Source organism: Carassius gibelio, chromosome A12 (genome assembly GCF_023724105.1).
Source record: "Carassius gibelio isolate Cgi1373 ecotype wild population from Czech Republic chromosome A12, carGib1.2-hapl.c, whole genome shotgun sequence".
Taxonomy (NCBI): domain Eukaryota; kingdom Metazoa; phylum Chordata; class Actinopteri; order Cypriniformes; family Cyprinidae; genus Carassius; species Carassius gibelio.
Genome location: NC_068382.1, coordinates 6,022,359 through 6,046,337, shown reverse-complemented (window position 1 = coordinate 6,046,337; position 23,979 = coordinate 6,022,359). Strand labels below are relative to the sequence as shown.

At 34.5% G+C, this 23,979-nt stretch overlaps 1 protein-coding gene and 1 long non-coding RNA gene across 3 annotated transcripts in view; one reads left to right on the top strand and one right to left on the bottom strand.

Moving 5' to 3' along the window:
- The window catches only part of arid5b (AT-rich interaction domain 5B), a 117,485-nt gene that overhangs the window by 61,427 nt on the left and 32,079 nt on the right, over positions 1 to 23,979 (top strand). For both annotated transcript variants that reach the window (XM_052610909.1, XM_052610910.1), the window contains exon 5: positions 23,184 to 23,305. In XM_052610909.1, coding sequence (XP_052466869.1) covers positions 23,184 to 23,305 — 122 coding nt within the window. The remainder of the gene's footprint in view (positions 1 to 23,183; positions 23,306 to 23,979) is intronic.
- Positions 16,498 to 23,979, bottom strand: part of LOC128024986 (uncharacterized) — a 49,226-nt gene continuing 41,744 nt past the window's right edge. Inside the window, exon 3 of the long non-coding RNA XR_008186084.1 lies at positions 16,498 to 16,799. This is a non-coding gene — a long non-coding RNA (uncharacterized LOC128024986). The remainder of the gene's footprint in view (positions 16,800 to 23,979) is intronic.

The following is a 23,979-nucleotide window of genomic DNA, read 5'->3' as shown; positions in this document are numbered from 1 at the left end:
CTCCCTCCCTCCTCAGTAGTACTAATCATTGGCATGAGGCAGTATTGAGTACTTGAGACTCTGACTCAGTCTCGAGACCATATTTTAATGGTCTTGGTCTTGTCATGGACTTGTGTGCATTTTGACTCTGTATTGACTCTGACTCTAACATATTAGGAATCAGACTTATTCCCGAGTCCACTCGAGTCCCAATCAAAATATTTCATGATTAGTACTGTATGTTAATATTTCATTAAATTGATGTATGATTGACATGTTCAATGATTGGTGATTTTCTTGTGACGTGAGATGTTAGCGTAACGTTAGTGCAGAGGCAGCAGGACTCAGGTCAGGATGCTTCATGAACTTAACATTAACTTTTTAAAATGTCTGTTACATCATCTATTATTCAGTTTGCATATAAGAGACACAATAGTTTGTGTGCAGTGAAACTCTAAAAAAAAGAAACATTCTATGATATGTGCCCTTTTCTTGTCTCAGACCCAATCTCTCTGGTCTTGGTCTTGACTCAGACTCAACCATTTCTGAATTCAGTCTTGAATCGGACTCAACCCTCTCTGAACTCGATCTTGACTCTGACTAAAATGAGCTGGTCTCGACTACAACGCTGGCGTGAGGATGCACTTCACAGGAGGGGGGAGTAATGTCATGTGAAGATTTAGTTGTTTCCTTTGTCATAGTTTTCCCTCCACTAGTTTGTTTGTTTAGTTATCAGTTGCTCCACACCTGTTTCAGTTCTTCTTGGTTACCTTACCCATGTATTTAAACCCTGTGTCTTCCTCAGTTCAGGGTCTGTTATTGTTTTGGGCCCATGTGGTATTCTCCATTTGGATTTATTAAAATTACTTTCATGTACTCTCCTCTTTCATTGTGCACTTTATACTGGGTAGGCTGTGACAAATGTATAAATATTCACAATGTTACAATATTACAAATGTGAATAATAAATAATAAAACATTTATGAATCATAATATTACAATAATACTATTTTTATTATTATTTATAGGCTATATGCAGTACATTGTAAAATCTATCCAGTAAAGTTTTCTTGTATATTACATTACATTTATTGCTTACATTGTGGGTCAGGACTATTGTAATGCATTACAGTGACTTATAACCAGATCCTGCAAACATACAGCATGTGATTGATTATGTCTCTGAGAGGCTGACATGAAGTTTTCTAGGACTCTGGATTTTCCTTTATGACCTCATGTGGACAAATGGATAGGGCTGTGTATTGCCAAGAATCTGGCGATACTATACGTATCACAATACAGGGGTTGCAATACGATTTATTACGATACACTGCGATACTGTAAGCAAGGCGATATATTGGGATATTTGTTATTTTAGGAATAGTATGTATTGTAAAGAAAGCTGTCATAAAAAACACCACCATATGCAAACCTTAGCATTAATAAATAAAAAATTTTAACCAGAAATAATCAGTCCCTGTAACATTCAATGTTATTGAACCACTTTTTGTTCAGTATGAGTAAAGAGGTATAAATTAAAGTGCTTGCAGGATCCTTTAATAAAATAAAACAATATAAAGACAATAAAAGCATAATCTGAAAAACCAAGCCTTGTGCATTATAAAGAATAATATTCTGAATATAATACAGTTGGTTTGGTTTGGATACCTTTATCTCAAACGGTGTCAGTTTAATTAATTTAAGTGGGTACAGTATATAAAACAGTTGAAAAATATGGATTCACTACTGTATATAAAAACAATAAAGGCATAATCTGAAAAACGATGTATTGTGCATTATATTGAATAATATTCTGTATATTTTACAGTTGGTTTGATACCTTTAGATTAAATGGTTTTGTCGTTTAATGGATCTATATTATTGCATACATTAAAAGTTGTACAATTATTATAAAACACAAAACGGTAATTCAAAAAATGGAACTTTGTGCAATAACTGATGTTTTTCTGAACATTTTACTATTGGTATTATATTATAATGTCACGTAGTTAAATCTTTTGATTAATTTAAATGGTTAATTTTTTAAATCTTTCACCCTCCATTACTTGCAGCAAACTATATTAACGCTAACATTAGTGGTGTGCTCTAATAGTAATACTAGTATTTCCTGTCAATCAGGATTTGTACAGAGATGAAGACTGTCATCTAGCGGTCGGGAAATAAACTCGAAATGAAACAACTGCCATGAATCTTGTGTGATTTTTTTTTTTAAATATCGATATTACGTTTTTGAGAATCGATACAGTATCGCCAAACAAAATATTGCGATACTCACATGTATCGATACTTTGTTACACCCCTACAAATGGAGTTAATTGATATCACTGAGTGATTGATGATGCACGAGCACTCAGAGCGTGATCTGACTGGCTGAAGAAGATCACGTCACCCGTCTGTTCCTTATTCAGCTGTCCTTAGCTGATTTGCATCAGATACAGTATATTTGACTGACTTGGCATTCAGTGCTCTTCAGATGCATTCAGAAAAGCATAAAACCATTAGTTTTTAATCTAATGGCTGCTTCTCGACAGTTGTGCATGAATAATACCCTGCTTGCTTATACATAGACAAATACACATTTAATTGCATTACATTTTGCAATTGCATGTCCTGCATGGCCCTGGCCATGCTGAAAGTGAATCCCCTGCTGTGAGCAGTTCCAAGTAAAGAGCCAGATTCCCTGCAGGTGTTCTCTGAGCACATATCCATCCATATTAATTCCTGCTACATGCAGAGGACGTCTCTGTTTCCATATTTTTTATCTTTCATTTGACTTTTTCAATTCAATTAGATGTAAGAGCTCCAAACATCAATGAAATCTCAGATGAGAGGCTACCCATCAATTTATAACTCTGTGAGGGGCACATTTGGCCACATCATAACTATTTTGAGTAATGCATGATCTTTGTTCATACTCAGATAAAGACAGATTTAACAGTAAATTCTTTAAAAAATATTGAATTAAGGGTTTACTTTAATCAATGCAGTCAATGCGGTAATTTTCTATAATAAGTTACTGTAAAACATTGTGCTGTTCTGTGGGATAATAGAGTAAATATTTGGTTTTATTTGTAGTCACCATTATAGTGATTAATGTTCTGTTGGCTGGGAACTTGGATCTTGTTTTCTTTTAATTACATTTCTAATAGCCACAATCGTTCACACTGTATTACATGGGCAATAATAAGTTAGGTTTTAATTATTGTAGAAATAATATTTTATAAACAATATAGTGGATTGCAATTATATTAATTATCAAAACAAAGCATATTATATTAATTATCAAAACAAAGGAAAAATTATGTCATACTGTCATTTTTATTACTTTGTAAAGTATATTCTACTGTACAATAGTAATATTTTCTATAATTTTTTTCTTCAAGTTTTTGTGTGTATCTAATTATTGTATGAAATTTAATGCTTGTGAAATACTAAAATGCTAGACTGCTCCACTCATTCACACGAATGTCAAATTTATCTATTTAGTCTTTTTTAAGGTTTAATATTCACAAACACTAGTTCACATTGTGAATTAAGTGTACATCCCTACTTTTGATTTATTAATCCAGATTCCACATTATACAGTAAATTCCATTTTTATCACAGGATTCCATCTGTGTTTGCCACATTGCAGAAATCATAGGGCCCTACAAATAGCAAATTAATGTCACAGTATGCAATTTAATTAGAATTTTAATTAAATTATACAAGGCCTTCTGTAAAAATAACTATATAATTTGACAGCTAATAGGCTGAAATATACTGGAAATTCTTTTCAGTGCAAAAAAAATCTTTGGGTCTTCCTGAGATGATTTGGTTTGAATTCCATGTGGCAGCAATGGAAGCAAATAAACACATTTGCGCATTAGCAATGCTACCTTTTTGTCACGCCTGTACGCACCTCAGCTACAATTCTCGAGTTATGTGAGGAAACAATAACCCAGCCATGAGGTGTCTCAGCTGCTTTTAAACTTTGAAGCAAAGATATGCTTGTCAGAGTTCTATGTCTCTGTTCCCCCTGGGGCTTTAGGACACAAATGCGCTTTGCTTTGCATACCACACTGACATATCAATGACCCAAGGGACAAATTTGCCCGCATTGTATTTCACTGTAATTAACTGTCATTATGTTGAGTGGTAAAAAATAAATAAAAAAAAAATAATAAAATTGTGGGGGGGTTCGGGGGTTGTTACGAATAAACAAGATTATAGCAGCTGTGTTTGTTCTCAAAGTGTTTTCTGTATATTTAATCATATACAGAGAGTATTATATACAGAGAGGAGCATTAACATTGACAGAGCGAATGGCTAGGGCCCCAGTTGGGTTTGCATAGCGCAGTAGCATTCATGCAGAAATAATGGAGTACCATTGTGAAGAGCTTCTTTAATAGCCCTGCGCTATGCTTAAACAATTAGTTAGCGCATTGCGCCTCCCCTGCCATTTAGAGCACAGAATTACTAGGCAAATCATACATCATTTCTAGGATGTAAAAGTGAGGGGTGAACATGCTGTTTCAACAAGGTCATTGGGAAGCATATGAGGAATAATTACAACACAAAAAGCTCTTGTGAAAGAAAAAAAAAGAAAAGAAAGAAAAACAGCCAGTGGCCTAAATTGGATGGTGTTGATATGAGGGTCATTGTTTTTGTTTGATCTGCATCCTTTCCTCATTTTTCTAGTTTTATTACTTTTTTTTATGTGTGTGTATATTAATGCTTATTAGAATGTGTTTTAATTATATCAATATTACTGTGTTTGTTTTTATAGAGTGCTGCAGTATTAAATCTTTTTTGTAGGCCAACCCGGAAGTTAGCGTCACCCTGGTTCCCAATAGGATTTGTCCGTTGGCTTTTGGAGTATTGTAGAAAATAAGTCCCAAGGTGAACAAAGAATATGTTTCTTACATGTTTGTTCACCTTCATAATCTTCACAAATGAACACAACTTTTATGAATTTTGAAGCCTAAATACAATTAACAAAAGTTACCAGAGTTAGAATCGGTTTGCAAGAGTAGAAAAAGTGAACTAGGGAACAAATAAAGTTGCTTATTGTGATGATGTTTAATGTCCCAGACAGTCTCTGTAGTCCCATTTAGCCACTTGATAGCAACTGCCTTTTACAAGACAAGTAAAAGCTTTAAAAATCACAAGGTGGTATTACTGATGCATTTTAGGTTGCAGAATAAAATGTCAAAATATCACAGATATAAATACCACAGACCTTTATTCAGGCATTTAACCAAAAACCAATTCAAAAAACCCATATATTAAGTATGATGGAACCAGAAGTGGTTAAATGCTTCTGCATTTTAAGTCGCTTCTGTATTTTGGCCTACAAAAATACATCGCCCCTGCAGCACTATATTAGAATATCACAGTGTTCTCTCACCAGCTGATTTGCGAGGTGTGCTATTTATGAAGTTCTGCCTCTCTAAAGTGTTCCAAATCAGTCACTTATGAGATTCAGTTTAATTCAGGACTCTGCTATAGAAGGTAGCTGCTTTTGTAGACAACTGAATTTTGGTATAAAGCTGTTCTGTATTATAGCGGAATTGTGGGACAAAACACTGAGGACTATTGTTAAAACATTTAGCTCTTCATGATGGCAGGCACTGACAACTCAACCACTAACAACAACAAGATGAAGATGAGTGTAAAAATGAATGTTTACAAGTGCCTGCCTGTTTTTATTTGCTGTAACAGAGGGAAAGTCCATATGTTCTTCCATTTTTCACCTAAGGATAATTTAATTTAGCAGCACTAGCGCTTCATTATTCAGCTGGGTAGCAATACACCACAATGGTGAATTGGCACTTCTTCAGCAGTCTTGCTTCAGTAATCAAACAAACCAGCTTTAGTATGAAACATTACAACTTTTAGGCAGATAAACGAAAGTCAGAAAAGATAATGATACTACTTATTTTGTGAAGCATTACAAGTTATCAACAAAGCTGAAAATTATGGTAAAATAGATTAGTGTTGATTTATGACAGGAAAAAATGTACTGCAAAATATTCAAATATGTAGTTTGAGAGTGTAGAGAAATCAGCGCAAGTATGTAATTTGCACTGCTTCACTGGTGTGGCCAGTGAAGTTGAGCGACTTCTCTGATTGGTGGATATGTCTGCAGGATTATGGGTAGTGTAGTTCTTCAGTGGGAAATTGAATATAGGGTGCAGAAGTCAGGTTCTGGAAGTAAAAATCCTTTTTTTTTTTCTCCAAGGACGAATTGATTTTGAATAAACTTTAAAGACAGGCCTACTGTGAGCTACAGTGTTATTGATCAATGGTATTTATTTTTTGTGGAAGATATCAAACTGCATTATAAAAAAAACAGTATTCAGCATATATATATCTTGTACCTAGTATATGCTTCTCATCAGAGTTTGTAATGTTGTGATTCACCTTGTAGCTAATTGTTTTTGTTCATGACTTATAAATCTTTAATGAAAATCACTATGGAAAAAGTACATCCAGAATCAAGGCTGCACTAATGCACTCAATAAATCCTTAATAATAATAAAAAAAAACAAAAGGAACTCAAATCAGCTTGCAACAGAAGCATATTGCTAATCATTTCAGAGCTCATGGTAGATCTGTCTTAAAATCAGTTTCTCTATGGAAGATATGAATGAGATTTTTATTTCCCTGCCCAAGTTGCACTAGCAGCTTTGCCTTAATGACCTCACCAATCTCCAGTGTCAAGACTTGTAACTTACTGTTATTCACTTCAGTTCATGAAGGTTCAGCTGGAGCACATTTTACAGAGATTTAATGGCATGGAATTATATTAAAACTACATTATGGGCATGTTCTGAATGCCAATGGTCTCTCTCACTCATCCTACTGTCATTAAATGCTTTAACCTTTTAGAATTTCCTTTCCATTTCTGCTGAGATCCGGTGCACAGTTTGTGTATTGTGAGCACTGTAGACCATGAAGTCTTGCGGAGTGAAACGTCCTGCTAGTTTACAATGAAGCATTGTTATAGATTGTTTTGCAGAGAGTTCGTGACCCTCAGATCGTATAAGAAGACTTCATTTGATGAACCATACTGGAGGTTATTGAAGGTCTATTGTCACTATTAGATTAACCATGCATACTCTTCAATGGCTGCTATGTAAGTTTAAGTGTAGATTATAAAGTATGCATTCTGATGTATTGCTTTTATATCGTAAAGGTTGCTACCCACTGTGCAGCTTGTTTTGTTGCGAGTACATTTTCTTCTCTGGAGTCATTGAGCGGACAGCAAACAATAGTTCTTTGAGTTGTTTAATTACTACTTCCTAGAACTTTTACTGTCATTGTTAAGATTAATTAAAGATACAGCCTTACCATTTCTGCATGAGAACTTCTTTTATTTCTCTTCTTAAAGGTATGGTTCAGACAAAAATGTACAATTTACTCTCCTTCCTATTTTCTATTTTTAGTATTTATCATTTTCTTTCTTATGACCATTATGGCCATTTTGGACTCATTTCTTTGTCCTGCTGTATTAATTTATTCAAAAATACATTAAATGCTATTCATACATACAGTGACCCTACTATAATGAGCCTGTTTTTCATTTCTGAATATAAAAGTAGTTTTGATATTTTAAAGCTTAAATGACAAGGTGATAATGTCTGGTTAGTATAATGAAGAAAATTTAGAAAAAAATAATTGTGAAGGAAACTTAAATATTTTCTTTGTATATGTATCTATTTAACATAATTTGATGTTACCAAGATGCAGAAGAAAAAAAAAAAAACAGGAAATATTTATGGATGATAAATTCATAATATTTGTAAAATAATATATTGAAAAATATATCAATCTATATTTTACAATTAAAATATTTTAAAAATGTTTTTCATTTATGGATGATAAATTCATGATATTTGTAAAATAATATCTTGAAAAATATATAAATGTATATTTTACCTTAAAAATAATTTAAAATGTTCTTTTCAAATGTAATATTTATTTATTTATTTTATTTTTTATTTTTTTTTGTAGGCACTCTGTTTTTCCATTGACCCATGTAACAGCACTGGATAAAGATTTTATTTTTGGGTGAACAATTCCTTTAAATGTTCACTATTTATAATTCCTCTTCACTGACTATAATTAATTTGCCTTTAAACTAAGTAATATCTTAAAGAAGAAGTCAAGCGTAGACCCGAGGTCCTGCTTATTATTCTCTGAGTCACATTAGAAATGTATTATTTATATAAATATGGAAATGAATACAAAATTATGCAAATACCACCATTGGCCAATGGAGCGGATCCATTCCTGGGCAAAGATTTGCCTAAAAGACAAACAGCAGTTGTCGGGTGGAGTGGCTGTGGGCTCTGGTCCCACAGGGCCCGCCCAGCCTACAGGGCCACAGCAACTCGGTAGACCCGTCCTACCAAGAGCAAGGAACTTGCTGATTCAAGAGTTTGACGGTAATATGCAAATAATATAATTGTGAACGCTGGCAGAGAGAGGGAGGGTCTATGGACCTGAGCATTGTTCAGCAGACGAGAGCTTGGAGCTGTTCTCTCGCTATCAGATTCCCTGCACAGCAGATCTGGCATGTCATGTGTGGGCATGTGTCCATCTGTGCCATTGGCGAGCCGGGCTGGATCCCCCTAGTGAAAGCAGTGGGACAGCCTGGATGCCACGGGGCCCTGAATTTGCCTAACACAGTGCTCCGGTTTTATGGCAAACCTTAATCAAAAGGCATTCACTGAAAATTAATTTTGTTTGTTTTGATGACATATTGGGTGATACTTTGCGGTTTTGGTGGAACAGCATTTTCCACAAATAGCATGCACTTTGATGTCTCAATTTATAGTATACCACGCAGTGTGTCATCATACAACAGGGTCCCTCAATAGGTGGCATTAAGTGACATTAACTTACATCTAGGACTGTGATGGTGGCAGGATTTTTACCATCGCGGTGACAATGGACCAACAACTGCTGCGGTATTGATATAAATATATAGGCCTATATATAATTTATATATATAAGTGGAGTCTAAATTAGCATGTTAGCGAAGGCGATACATTTTTTCAGTTTAATGCTTAAAAATATGTGTCTAAAAAAGTGTCCAAACTTTTGGTCTGCACTGTATATTAACCTTAAACTTAAATTAATATAAAAAAGAATAATAAAATAAATATTTTATATTCTTTTTTTTTAACCTAAATGGTTGTGTTGAATGCATCTTTTTAATATCTTCCATTTTCATTTTATTTACACTTTTATTTATTTATTTTATTCTTTTTATTCTTATTTCTGTTTTAGTTCTAGTTATTTTAGCTCATCAAGTGAAAATGAGAAATGTTCCTTTGCCAACTAGTTTAAATTAAATATGTTTATCGCTTATTTCACAAATCAGCACGACATGGTTGCAAATACAGAAAACCTTACATAAATATAAAAGTTCCAGACCCTATTTTCAACTCTATTCATGGATTTTCAGTCCAGAGCAGCAACAGCGCTCAACATTTGGTATGCAGGATGTGTTCTTGTGCTCAAATACTGTTCTTGCAGCTCATACGGTACAACTTGGTGCTAGAAAACCAAATATTCATCAAGCTGTCAAAATAAACTTCTCTGTTAATAAGCCACAATGTTTCAGGGCAAATGTTGATGGGTCAGAAATATGTAACTGATGATGCACAGGTGTGAGAAACCTGAAAAAGTGAACCTACTGCTGTCTTTGAAAAACATATCAGTTGGATAAAAAAGAAACACTTTAAAGAGAAATGGATTGAAATGGATTTCTTTGAGTACACGGTGAACATTGAATGAGAACAGATGCCCGTAAGTTATCTCTTAATTTAAAAAAAATGATCATCTCAAAGAAGCTGCAGACTTGCACTGCTAATTCTGAAATGAGGCTGTAATATTCCATGTGTCGGAACTGAATCGATTCCATCAAGCCAATTCAAACGGCTCATCTGGAGCAGGGGCGCTGACTTCAAAGTTCCTGGCAAATATACATGCTCTGTCTGTATCGCGGTTGTCATGGTGAGGTTATGGTACAGGGTCTGCGGTCGGATGTATAATGATGATTAGCGCTTGGCTTTGGGCCAGAGTTGTTCAATCATACACACAGATAACAACATCTCCTTCTCATGAAAGGTCTCCCTCCATCTTCAACATTTAGCCTTTGAAGTTCTTAATAGGTTTAGAGTTAAGGATTAATCTGTGCGTTTTATGCGAACAGGGGTGTTTATTTTAAAATAAAGGTCACGGCTAAACATCACGTGCACATTTCAGACCGAGTGAAAGCATTTCATAGACGTTTACCCTTGCTTATGTGCTAATGAAAATCATTAGTGCTGGAAACACAATGAGAGCTCAGGAAATAACCTGCTTTTGTGTTGACTAACAGAAAGCACACACTGGGCTGTTTAATTATATTCAGTGGAAATCAAAGTTTCTGAGGCAGGCAGAAGATCTTTTATATGCCGTCTGTCTCCCTGGAAATCACAGCCACCGTGGAATTCACATTATATCAGCAGAAATGAACAAACAGCTACAGTTACACCATCTGTCTTTATATCTGTCTGTTAACCTATCTCTCTCTCTGTCTCTCTGTCTTTACACTGTACCACACTACACTTCTTTATTCGTAGTAGCAATATATTTTACATTGTGGCGTTACAGTATATTTAGATTAATGTAAAATATGTTGTCACTGCTTTATTATTATTATTATTATTTGATATTGTATAATATTTAGAATAATTTAAAATATTCTCACTACTATATTATTGATATTATTAGTAGTAGTATTATATTCATTAATATTATATTTGCATTGTGACATTTTATAATATTTATAATATTATAAAAATATTGTCACTACTGTATTATTATTATTATTGATTTATAATGTTAACTTTATAATGTTGGAATTAATGTAAAAATCTGTCTGTCTTTACACTGTGCAACACTATGCTACTTTATTATTATTATTTACATTGTGACTTTATATTCAGATTAATGTAAAAAAAAAGATTGACACTAGATTATTTATTATTATTATTATTTGTTGACCGTTTATAATATTTAGATTAATGTAAAATATTCTCATTACTATGTTATTATTATTAGTAGTAGCATATTGCTATTATTATTGTTTTACAGTATATTTGCATTGTGACATTTTAGATTTAGATTGTAAAAAAATATTTTTTTTTATTCAAATGTGTTTGTCAGTACTGTATTATTATTATTACTAGTAGTAGTAGTAGTAGTAGTGGATTGACATTTTATAATATTTAATTGAAATGTCTACCATTTGTCTGTTTTTTGAATAATTTTAATTGCTCTTTATTATATAGTCTGTCACAACGATGTTAAATTGTAAAAAAAAAATGTAAGAAGGTCCTACTAGTAATTAGTGACATTAGAAGAAATTCCTTTTTTATTTTATTATCAAATCAAAAATACATTGACCAGATTCAAATAATTCCTTTGAAAACCCTTTTTTGCCCCATTATCCCCAATAATTATTTGACAGTTATATTAATATATTTAATCTCTCATCGCTAACAAACCAATCCATCCATGCCAAGATGCTGCTAATCTTATAAAGAGCTCTAAAGAATCTTATCTGGCGGAGGATGTATCATAGTGCTCATGCGTCTGGACTGCAGTGCAGAAGAATTGATATTACAACATATGAAGAGCCATCTGGAACCTGCTGCATCCCCCCGCCTCAGGACCACCTTAACTAACCCACAGTTAACACACAGGCAAGATGGAGAGCTAACAGGGATGCCCAGGTCCTTCATGCTTACATAAGTGGACAGATCTGTCCGTCTCTTTGTCTCTCTCTCAGACACACAAACACACATGCTTCCAGCTTAAGAGGACTGTCTGAGACACATGCTGGCCTTTTATTTTGTCCCCCAGGATGCATCTGTCAGTCGGGCTGCACTTGCGCTGTGCTGGCGGTAATGCGGTTGCATCAGCAATTCTGATGCAAATTTGCACTGTGCTCTCTGCTCTCCCCATGGATATCATGCAATTTAGTTTGATGAATTTGCCACAGGATGGTGCGCTTTCTGTCATCTTTTCTCACATGGATCATTGCATTGTTGTAGCTCAAAATCTAGCTGTGAATAATAATGTTTACCTTCTTTCAAGCTTATGCCATAAATTACTGCACATTACATATGTATTTTTGATATATTTTCTGATAGCCAAAAAGATATTGGGAAAATATATTGCTATTTAGTGGAAATATTGCTATAAATACATGTATTTAGCATTATAATTTGGTTGCTTATATATATATATATATATAATAAATTTTCATATTTAAATTTTTTGCTACACACATGCATATATACACGTATACACACACACTAAATAACACTTTCATATCCATACATTTATATAAATATTCCTTTGAAATCAAACCCATGACAGTTGATTTTAATAATAAAAATATTTATATTTCAGCAATTTTATGCATTTTAAAAATGTGAAATTTTAGCAAAATGTATTTTGTTTCAAATGTGTTTTTGCAACAAATGATTTATACATATATAAAATATACAGTTCTATGCAGATGAGAAGCAGTTCTTTTAATAGCAATTTCTAGACCGCACAAATCTATTCTTGAGCTCATTGCTCACCCCGCTTGAATTTATTCCCAGACCGCATTAATCCACTGCAAGTGCCAAATATCCAATACATTAAACGTCAACAGAGATGGCCAGTTCTTGGTCAAACCACAGGGCATATTAGCGTCTTCAGCGGGGGGTGGGGAGCAGCGCAGAGCGACAGAGTTAGGAAAATAAATGAGATTTATGAGAAATTGGCATGATGGTTATTACACATTCCTGTGCCAGTGTGTGTGTGTGTGGATCCAGTCTCAGTCATAACCTCCTCCCGTAATACTCGTCATACTGTGGCATGTCTAAATGAGGATGAAATCCAGTACAGGGAAGTAAATGTTGAGGGGCAGGATCGGGTGACGACATTTATTGACGATAATTATTATTTTATTATGAATAATAATATATAATTATACATAATTGAATATTTATCCATACAGATATTACATTATCTAATATGATGTCATGACAGGAAGGGGTTAAAGTGATTCTGCTGCACTAGCTGTGTTGACTGTTTTTATTTTGCTGTGTGTGTGTGTGTGTGTGTGTGTCACTATTGTCCTGACGTGAGTAATACCTCACAGTAACACTAGAGGGCAACTGGCTGTCGATGAGATCCTGTAACATGACGTACAGTATATAAATAATTTAGCACAACTCTCCAGTCCTGGCGATTACTCTTACATCTGAGCTTTTTTAATAACACAGTCTGCGCTCACAAGAGCTTTATTTTTTAATCATGTGACTTCAGGTGGATTTGACCTAAAAAATAAAATAAAAATACAGCAGAGTCTGACAGAGAGGATTGAAAGGAATGTGTGGAGAAAATGAAAGAGAGAGAGAAAGAGAGAGAGAGAGAGAAACAAAATGATGTTGGAATATTTTTAGGTGGAGATCAAATCGCAGTTAGTCAGAAGTTCATGACAGAAGCTGAATATTAGCATATTGAGAGCAGGAGAAGAGTAGAAGAGCAGATTGCTGGGCAGAAGCAGAGCAAAAGGGTTGGATCAAGTTAGATCAGTCTTATTTATTTTTATCATTTTGGTTACATTGTTTTGTGACTAATATATCTTGTGGCACTAAATGGTTTTTGAATAAATCAGACTTGTTTTATTTGTATTTATTAATGGTGTCAAAACTGTACAAAAACAAAACTTTATTTAAAAAACGGTTGCACAATATATCAATACCATATTCATTATTGGGTAATATTAAAGATTTGTATTATTGTTAACAGGAAATAATAAATACACATTGTTTATTTTTTCATTTATATTTTAAACTTATTTGCTATGGACACATTTCTCATGTTCATATTGCTGTAGTACGAACATATACATATATTACATATATATATACATACACACGCACACAAACACACACACAATAATAATATACCATCACCTAACACTCACCATAATCAAACACCTAATAATTTAATAACTTTTTAACTTTATGTATAGTTTAATATTTTTAAATGTAGTCTTTAGCTAATCTCAAAGTGAATATTCATTACTTATGTTTAGTTATTAGTTATTGTAAGTTATTTATAGTTATCGCCCATAACATGAAAATTAATGTCAGCTATAATTGTAATGTAAAAAAAGCACAAATAACTTATTACTGTTAAATATAATTAGTGGTTGACCGATATATCGACCGATCTTTGGCATTTTTCAAACATTGGCATCAGCCAGTAAGTTTTTTATATATCTGTTGAACAATATTTTGGTTGATATTTTAAATTTTTAAGCTCACTTCTAACAATTATTTACTTAATTATTTATTTGTTTGTTTATTGGTTATTTGTTTTCTGGCAAAATATAAAGAATTCAGTATAGGCCATTTATTAGTTAGTTAATGGCCATAACATGAAAATAATTGTCAGCTTTAACTTTAATTTGTAACCTTTCCCACACCTTTTTTGTTGTTGTTCGGACATAAATATTACAGTACCTCAAATCATGTGACTTTCTGCTTTTCTTTCTTTTTTCTTCAAAACATCAATTCAAACAAACAAAACCGCAAAGGGGTAGCAGCAGACTGCTTTTCTAACTAATCAAAGTTTATTCTCACCTGCAGAACAATAAAATGCATGGAAGATCTTTCTTAATCATTTATAGAATGACCCAAGGAATATACTGTATAAAGGGAGTGTTATAGAATATCATAGGATGTGGACTCTTTTGACTTTGACCAATAAGCAACTTCCCAGAACCACCTAGCAACACCCAGTCAAAGTGACAGTGACTTCTGACTAGGCAAGCACCATTCATGTTTTCTTCCTGAAATATAAAGACGTTTTTCGGTCTCTGAGAAGACAAGATATGGCACAGACCGGCTGGAGTGTGTGAGGAGGGATCAAGCTGATGCAGCTTTCTCCCACAATCGCACATGACATAACACCGCACACTCCAGCACAACATCCGGATGAATAAATAACAAACATGCTGTATGCAGCAGCAGCGATGCCTTCCTCCAGCATATGTGAGTGTGTGCGTGTGTGCGCGCGCACCACAGCTTTAAGAGATGTGCTGTGACTCTACCACTTGCTCCCTCTTGAAGTAGCATCTGACCTTGGTGTGTGCATCATCTACAAGCTCACACCGCATTTCCCCCCATGAGGGGACGTGCAGTAACATTGACTCATTGTTTGGTCCAATCTGTTTGCACTGTAAAAAATAAATACAACAAGCCTTGCAGAAGTTGCGCTGATTCAGAGACTTCTGCTCAACACTCTGAGCGATTAAAAGATAGAAGTGTTGCTGTTTCAGTGGGGCGCAGCATTATTAACCAGGGCAATATTATTTATTCATCGTGTATGTTGTGCACCTCCTGCACCTCACAGTGCCATCTGCTGTATAGTGCTGTATTAAATCACACAGAGCGAGGAATTAAATCAGGCCACGAGAGAGGGAGAATAAAGGGTGTTCAGCAGTTTGCAGCGACAAAACGATCACAAGTCATTCATTTTTCAAAGAAACTGAGAAACATTTAAAGCCAAAGTGCCTAATATCTTAGGACCACCATAAGGAAATCACAAAAATGATGATTGGCAGACAGGTTTCCAAATCACAGCCCATCTGCTGTTGACATTAAGCACAATATTCCCTTCAAGTTAAACATTTTGAATATATATATATTTTTTAAATGTTTTTGAAAGCCAAAAACCAAAGCTGCATTTATCTACAAACAGTAATATTGTGAAATATTATTACATTTTAAAATAACTATTTTTCTATTTGAATATATTTTTAAAAAGCTTGATTATTCCAAACCTTTGACTGGTAGTGTATAAATACAATATCTCTTATTTACCATTATAAGCCCATAGTTTTTTTGTTTGTTTTTTTCATCGTTAATGATTCTCATTATTGGTATATATATGGAATATATATTCGTATATTTAATTGTCCTTTTTTACATTTAGATTGCCTTTGCTTTTTATTGCATTTAATTGGTTTCTTTTTGTTTTTGTTTTATTTTAGTGTTGTACTAGCTGATGACCTATAAATTACCAATTTATTGGCAGATTGTTGGGTTTTTTTTTTTTAAATATCGGCATTGGTCAATAAGTGTTGGAAGCTGTTATTGTGACAGCCTTGGGACTTTTATTTTGACAGAGCAAGAATGCCATGTTTTAAACTATTAAATGATATTTTAGGAACATTTAAGTTCAAATATTTTTTTCATAATGATTCATTTTACAAGTTAAATATATATTTTTTTTTTTAATATGTAAAAAAAAATCGAAATTTCATTGCAGCAATTCGTGTACATTTGATACATGTCACTCAAATTAAATTGTGCAGTGTACATATATATATATATATATATATATATATATATATATATATATATCAGCTTCGTATCTGCATTGCCCATCAAAAAATCTGTATTGGTGGACATAACATCACCAACAGAAAAGTGACTGTAAAGCTGTAAAACTACTGTATGTGTGAACAGGCTACATGAGAGAGCCAAGGAGACAGTTCCTGTTTAACAGATTTCTTACTCTGATCTGTGAATTATTGCTATGAATGTGTCTGTTATTTAAGTGCTCGTATAATCCAGTTACCTCACTGACGTGTGCCGGGGTGTTATGAATGGAAGTCCAACTGGATGGTGATGAAAACATGGGCGGGACTAGCCTGGCAGAAGTTGGCGTACAGCCCCTCTGTCTTCCTGCAGAATGAAAGCAACAGAGTTCATCAGGTGGACGTGTGCCAGAACACACAGGTCATGTGATGAGCGTGACCTTTCAGCACAGTCTGCTCTTCCACAGCAATCCGATATGTCAAAATCAGTGAACACCACTGTTAGTTTAATCATTAAACTCATTGCCAGACTGGCATACTATTGTAGTTTATATTAATATTTACTTTGTCATTTTATCACTTTGTGTGTGTGTGTGTAATATCTATGTCTATAAAGTTTTTAATTAACTGATATTTAGCTTTTGTACAATCTACGGCCGAATGAAAATGAGAAATGTTGCCTTGGCAAATAGCTGGAGAAATAAAAAAATCACTAACAAAGAAAGAAAACGAAAAAGGACAAAGGCAACAATGTTTTCTGTTTTTTAGACATTTGCTCGGAATTTTGAATTTTCTCAATCAATTCAATTAAATTAAGTTTATTCAGCTATAAAATTACTTTTCTGATGATGTAACTATAACCATGTGAGCAGGAAAATATAATAACCATAACCAATAATATCATAGTCTAACATTTTACCATCAATCAAATGCTTCCAAATATTAAGTAAAAAATGCCTGAAAATATCAAGTCATATTGAATCCTGATATTAACTGTAAAGTTTTATTTATTATATTAAGTTTAATTTAAGTTTATAGTTGTTGTAAACACATTGTACAATGATTTAATCCATGAAATGTGAGGGCGAATATTTTTCCCATGCTGTGCCTTGTGTGTGTTTGTGTGTTTTGGGCGGAGGGGTGTGGGCTGACTTTGAATGAAACTCTCAGATACAGTTCATTTAATTTGGCTTCCTCTGAAACTTCCATCCACCGCAAATGTTTTAGGCCAAAACTCTAGAGAATCCGCAGATATGCTTCAAACGTATTTGCTCAAAGGAAAAAGCATGACCACAGGAATGCACAAGCAGATATTTGATCTGCTAGAGACCCCATAGTGCTCTGTAATGACTTTGGAAGAAGGTAGAGAAGCCCTGCTTGGCTTCAAAGCTCTGGCCACCCATCAGCCCTCAGCACCATGGTAAATGACCTGTTAAAATCCACAGAGGGAAAGCGCAGAGATTACTGGAAACAAAAGCAACGGAGTTGCGGTAATGAGCTTTTGATGTTTGTGACAATGGGAGCCGTCAGTTTAGGGGGAAACTAGTCTTGCGTAGCTGAAGGTCTGGAATTCAGGGTAGCTTTCATTGGCCAAGGCCCACCCATGAGGCCGTTTGACTGACATGTCAAACAACCAATCACAGTCCATTTCATTCATTGTCCCGTTTCGAGGCATGGAAATGTCACTACAATAATAGACCAGTGTGTAAAACTCTCGAATGTATTTTAAAGATAAATATTCCACATACTTTTGAAAATCCAGCATTTAGTTGATCCTGATAATCACTCGTCGTAACGGTTGTAAACATGACGTCTTCTTTCGTGAGGGGGTTTGGTGCCACGCAGTGGTGGAATGTAACGAAGTATTTGTACTTCGTTACTGTACTTAAGTAAATTTTTACGTATCTATACTTTACTTAAGTAAAAAAAATAATGCATACTTATACTTTTACTCAAGTAGATTTTTCAGCAATTATCTGTACTTTCTACTCCACTACATTATTAAAATGCGTGTCGTTACATCCTTCCGAATCTTGCATAAAAATGTTTTTGGTCGACTGACGTTTTGGCGTTGCTGGCCAATGCACGTTGAAACAGATCGGAGATCTGATTGGCCAAAGAACAACGTGTTTTGAAACAACACAAGCGGAACTGATGTAAATCGAAGATATTATAATATTTGTTTGACGTAAGTTAGTGGTAACTGTTACCCTAACAGGGCAACTTCTTTAGCTGGTTATTAGCACAGCAGGGACGATAGCTTGCTAGTACGCTACATTTTTGGAGATGAGCAAACTACTGCTATATCTACACATTCGTAGTTGGCTAAAATAGCTGTTTGTTTTGAATCGATGAAAAAATGTTCAAACTATTTATACGGCGTCGGCTCCTAGCTTCTTTACCATACAACATTGGGTATTTATTTGACATTCACAAGTAAGCATGCAGGCAAAACTATATCTTGGTTTGATTCGATTGTGAACAATTTTGAACTATGACAGTGGTTTTTTGTCAATATCATGACAAAAATATATATATATATATATACAGTACAGGCCAAAAGTTTGGAAACATTACTATTTTTAATGTTTTTGACAGAAGTTTCTTCTTCTTATCAAGCCTGCATTTATTTGATCAAAAATACAGAAATAAATGTAATATTGAGCAGAATAATATTGTGCAGAATAAACTGGTCATACAAATTTGATTAAAGTGTTCAGAATAACACTCACCTGTGTACTTTTGAGTTTTTTTTACTGCTCTTAATAGTATAGTAAAAATAAAATAAATTGTATGTCATAATAAAATAAATTGTACGTCATAATTGGCTTAGCCTAATTATTATTTAATGAGTAATTAGTAGATAACCAGATTTTTACAGTGTCAGTATTGCACAACAACTCTTTCCAGTACACAATAGATATTGTTTGTGATTGTTACAATTGAACAGCCCAGACATTGAGACAACTGATTGTACTTTTTCTTAAAAAAATACTTTAAAGTAAATTTAAAAGTATGTACTTATGACTTTTACTTAAGTAAGATGTTGATGTAGTAATTATACTTTTACTTAAGTATATATTTTGCAGGGTAGTTGTACTTTTACTTAAGTACTAAACTTAAGTACTTCCTCCACCACTGGTGCCACGGTATCTATGTTTGGAAAGATATTCTGGACTGTTTTCAATAGGAATTGCAAATTGTATTTTCGATTGCGTTTTACATGTTTGGACACATAAATTGTGACAAACCAAATGCAATCTTGCATTAATGTTTGCATTTTTGCTTTTGCTAATGCACAGTGTCTGCCAAATTTCAAATGGAAAAGCAAAGTCCATTTTCAAATGTTTTTTCCATGTCTATAAGCCTGCCATTACTGTTTGTATTTTTAAATGCAAGATTTGCAACTGCGTTTGGATTATGTCACAATTTATGCATATGAAAATACAATTTGCAATTCCTTTTAAAAAATGGTCTGGAATATCGTTCAATATTAGTGAGCATCCCCAAACTTTTAAACGGCAGTGTGCATATTAAACTTACTTATTATTTGTTATTTATAATATGGAAGTCTAAAAATGTGGAATGGCTTGCTCGTATTGGAGAGCTCAGTGCAGGATAACAAGCGTGAAGCTAAGAAGCGAATGTACTCCGGCAATCATGAGTAATAAATTACTCAGGACTAGAACAGGACTAGAATTCAAATGATTTTGATGTGGGGTGGAAGCTAAAAGAGGAAGAATCGGTGAATGTGAATCCCGTTTGAGTGGATTAGTCTAAGGAACAAAGGAAAAGTGACATTTAAGAAATAAGCACCCTCATTTTCTCAATAAACGTAAGCCTTTCCTCTGCGAGCCCACGGATGCCTGCGCAAATGTGTTTGTCATGGCCACAGCAGCCAAGTAAACAACCTGCCTGTTGCCAAGGTGACAAAAAGGCTTCTTGCATAAATGTTTATTTATGAACAAATGGGCTCATTTGATGCCGTTTCTCTGACCCCACTTATGCATGCGACAGATCTGATGAAAAAGATGGTTCCTTGAGAAAAGAATCCAAAAATAAAATAAGCTTTTCTTCAGCTGATTAGTTGATGCTGTCTTTTCTTTTCCAAGGGCAGATCATGTTGCCAGCCTGATTGTGGCTGCAGCCTTGGGCACTGCGTAACCTTGGCGATGATTTAATTATCAGCGCACATGGACTGTAGTGGAGCTGACCTCACTGAACCTGTGCTCGAGAGCACCTGTCCTGATGTCAAAAGCTCCGCCTGCCTTTCGCTGCGCCGAGTTTCAGCTTGTTGTATTCCAGCTTGATGCTAGAGATGCTTTGATGGCATTCATCAGGTGCACAATGAAAGCTTTTAGAAACTAGAAATGTGAAACATTTGATTTTCCTTTGACCCCAAAAGACTGTTCACTCAGCAGTGTGGGTATCAGCGGTGGCGGATATATCAGCAGGCTTGATAAATGGGTAATTTAGTACAAGTCACAAAAGAAACTTAATACAGCCATTGCATACTGTCTGTCAGATGGTTTTCTGTGCACACTCATAAATGCACTTAAATGGTCCAATACATTCAAATGTCAAAATTACTGACTTTATGCAAGTATTCATATAAACACAGTTAGCTGTGCTTGATTTGCATCAACACTAGGGCTGCACAATTATGACAAAAATCATAATTGTTGATTATGCGATTATTAATTATGATTATCGTAATTTACATTTATGTTAATTCCATCGTTTGATGCAATTGCACGGCAGATTCGTGAGAGTTGGCCACCCTGTGTTTAATAAAAATAATTCCTTACATTTATATGTTTATCAAAATGAGGCACGGGTGTTTTTATATCACTTTTTCTGAAGGAAGACTTGCATGTTATATGCCTGATAACGCAGCGTTTGTGAGCATAGCTCTGCTTTGTTTACAAAAAAGCGCGCATGCGCAGAAACGTTTGTTTATGTTGTTGCTGTTGAAACCGTCTATACATTGGATTGATTGGTTTCTTCTTTTAATGATAAAAAAGTACAAATATGAAAGGTATTATAATGTTATACTAAAACTAAAACAATGGATAAACCCATTAAGATAACATGTATAAAGAAATAAAGCATCTTAAGCACGCAGAATAACAAGTGGACTTTGAACGATTAATTGATTAATTGTGAAGCCCCTAATTGACACAATATACAGGATCCGTGCATTAGGTCTTAGCGTTTTTAATGTTAATCAAACCACAAAAGTGAAAATTACTCACTGCTCTTGACTGAATCACTTTTGTAGCTTTAATAGGAATTGTTATATTTTTAATGAATACAGTGAAATCTGTACAGTGTTTTATTTTACATTTGATTACTTTATTCAATTTCTATTGTATTTCTTACATATATTAGTGAGGTAGACATACTTCAAAAACCTAAAGCACTCTATTTTTTATCTTTGTTCTATTGTATTGAATTGTCCTTATTGATTAAAGGGATAGTTCACCAAAAAATATAAATCACCCCATGATTTACTCACCTTCAAGCCATCCTAGGTGTATATGACTTTCTTCTTTCAGACGAATACAATCAGAGTTATATAAAAGAAAATGCCCTGGCTCTTCCAAGCTTTATAATGGCAGTGAATTGGTGTTGAGATTTTGCAGTCCAATAAAGTGCGTTCATTTATTATAAAAAGTGCTCCAGGGGGTTAATAAAGGCCTTCTGTAGCAATGCGTTTGTGTAAGAAAAAATTCTGAAACTTTATAAACCGTGATCTCTAGCTTCTGCTGTCGTACGTAAAGCAAATTCACTTGTTAAATGTCTTTGCAGACAAGATGTATGAAATATGAAGCCAAATACTGACACTCAGTTTTAGAGGTGAACTCAAAAAGATAAGGCAATACATTCAATATGCGATGAAATCAGTAAGAAAAGTATTGCTTTTGCAATCATTTTTGGTTCCCGTAGGAACCTTTCAGTGAATTGTTCTTAAAATAACCTTTTGTGAAGAAAATTGTAATGATCTGAAAAATCTGTTTTCCACAATAAAGAAGCTTTTCTGCAATGGAAAGGGTTTGCCAATAAAGAACCTTTATTTTTAAGAAGGTAGAATTTACAAATATAGAAATATGACCTTCAAAAGGAAGTGGTGAAGTGGCACATGCCTCATATGGTTGGGCTATGCCATGTCAAGTGGAAAGTTGCTTTATTGGGCAATATCTAACAAATGTGCGAGCGAATAATGGTACAATTTTTATTTTTGGAAGAACCCAGCAGCACCTACCTCACTTTCCGCTGTTATTTTGAGCCATGATGATGACATATTATTTATTTTCGCCATTTACCCTTCAGGTTCTTTTTGTTTTCCAGTTGTTGACACATCCTTTCATTCTGTGAATTGTGAATTACAATGTGTATTATCTAACATCTTTGCTCGGAGGGCAATGTAATAGGAAAATGATGTGGAACTGATGATCAAGAATGCCTTTAACAGTGACAGACAGCATTCTGACCTTGTCTCAGGATAATTAAGCCCTGAGTGTCGTGCATTGTAAAAATATCCAGAATGAAGGAGGGTGATGTATAATTTAAAGCAATGTAAGTCACTGGTATGGCTCCAGGGATCACTTGTCAAGCAACCAGTTGGTGGAACGATGCCGGCTGTAGTGTATGTGTGTCTACCGCAGACGTGGCTTATATGTTGTCATGTTTCCTTATTTGTACACATGGCTGTCAGTAACCGCTCTAACTGCTCTTTTGCTGTCCACAGCACCCAACCTGAAGGGCCGGCCCCGGAAGAAGAAGCTCTCCATCTCCCAGCGGCGAGACTCGCAGGGGCAGGGTGGTACAGCCAAAGAGAGCAACGGTGTGGAGGGCAAGTGTCTAGTCAAGGTATGGCTTTAGAAATACACAGATGCTGAAATTGTGGTCAATAAAAATTGATAATTTTCCAAAAAGATAATTATTTTGACATTATGAACTAAATCCAGGCCCCAACCTGGATAATGTAAAACAAAACTGTAATAATAAAATAATACCAAAGGTAAAAAAATATATATATATAGTTTGAAAATTGGTATGAAAGAACAGTATACAGTACTTGTTACATTTAAAATAAATTAATAAATAAATAAGCCTATGATCGGCTTCCAATATCATTCAGTGCAGACAATTTCTAAACCTCATTATGGTCCAGTACAGACAAGGTCACAGATATATAGGTCATCCTTTATTTTCTACATGTCTTTCAGTGTTTTTTTTTTTATGTTCGTTATGAGTACATTTAGTCTCAGTTTTAATACATCAATCTGAAGCACTTTCCCCCTCCACCTCCTGTCTGGCATTTAGTGTTACTGTTTCTTCAGCTTCCCATGTTTGACTAATGGGCTTCGGTTGTTTTTCTTTTCGTTATTTTATCAACCTTTGCCCTTACATGTCATTTCCTGTCCAATCTCCTGCCAGCATGAGGGCAGTGTTTTATGACCTTCCTCGTCTGGATGAATATTTGTCCAGCAAAACAGCAGCTAATTCACCCCAGCTTTGTTGAGAACCTTGAAAACATTCTG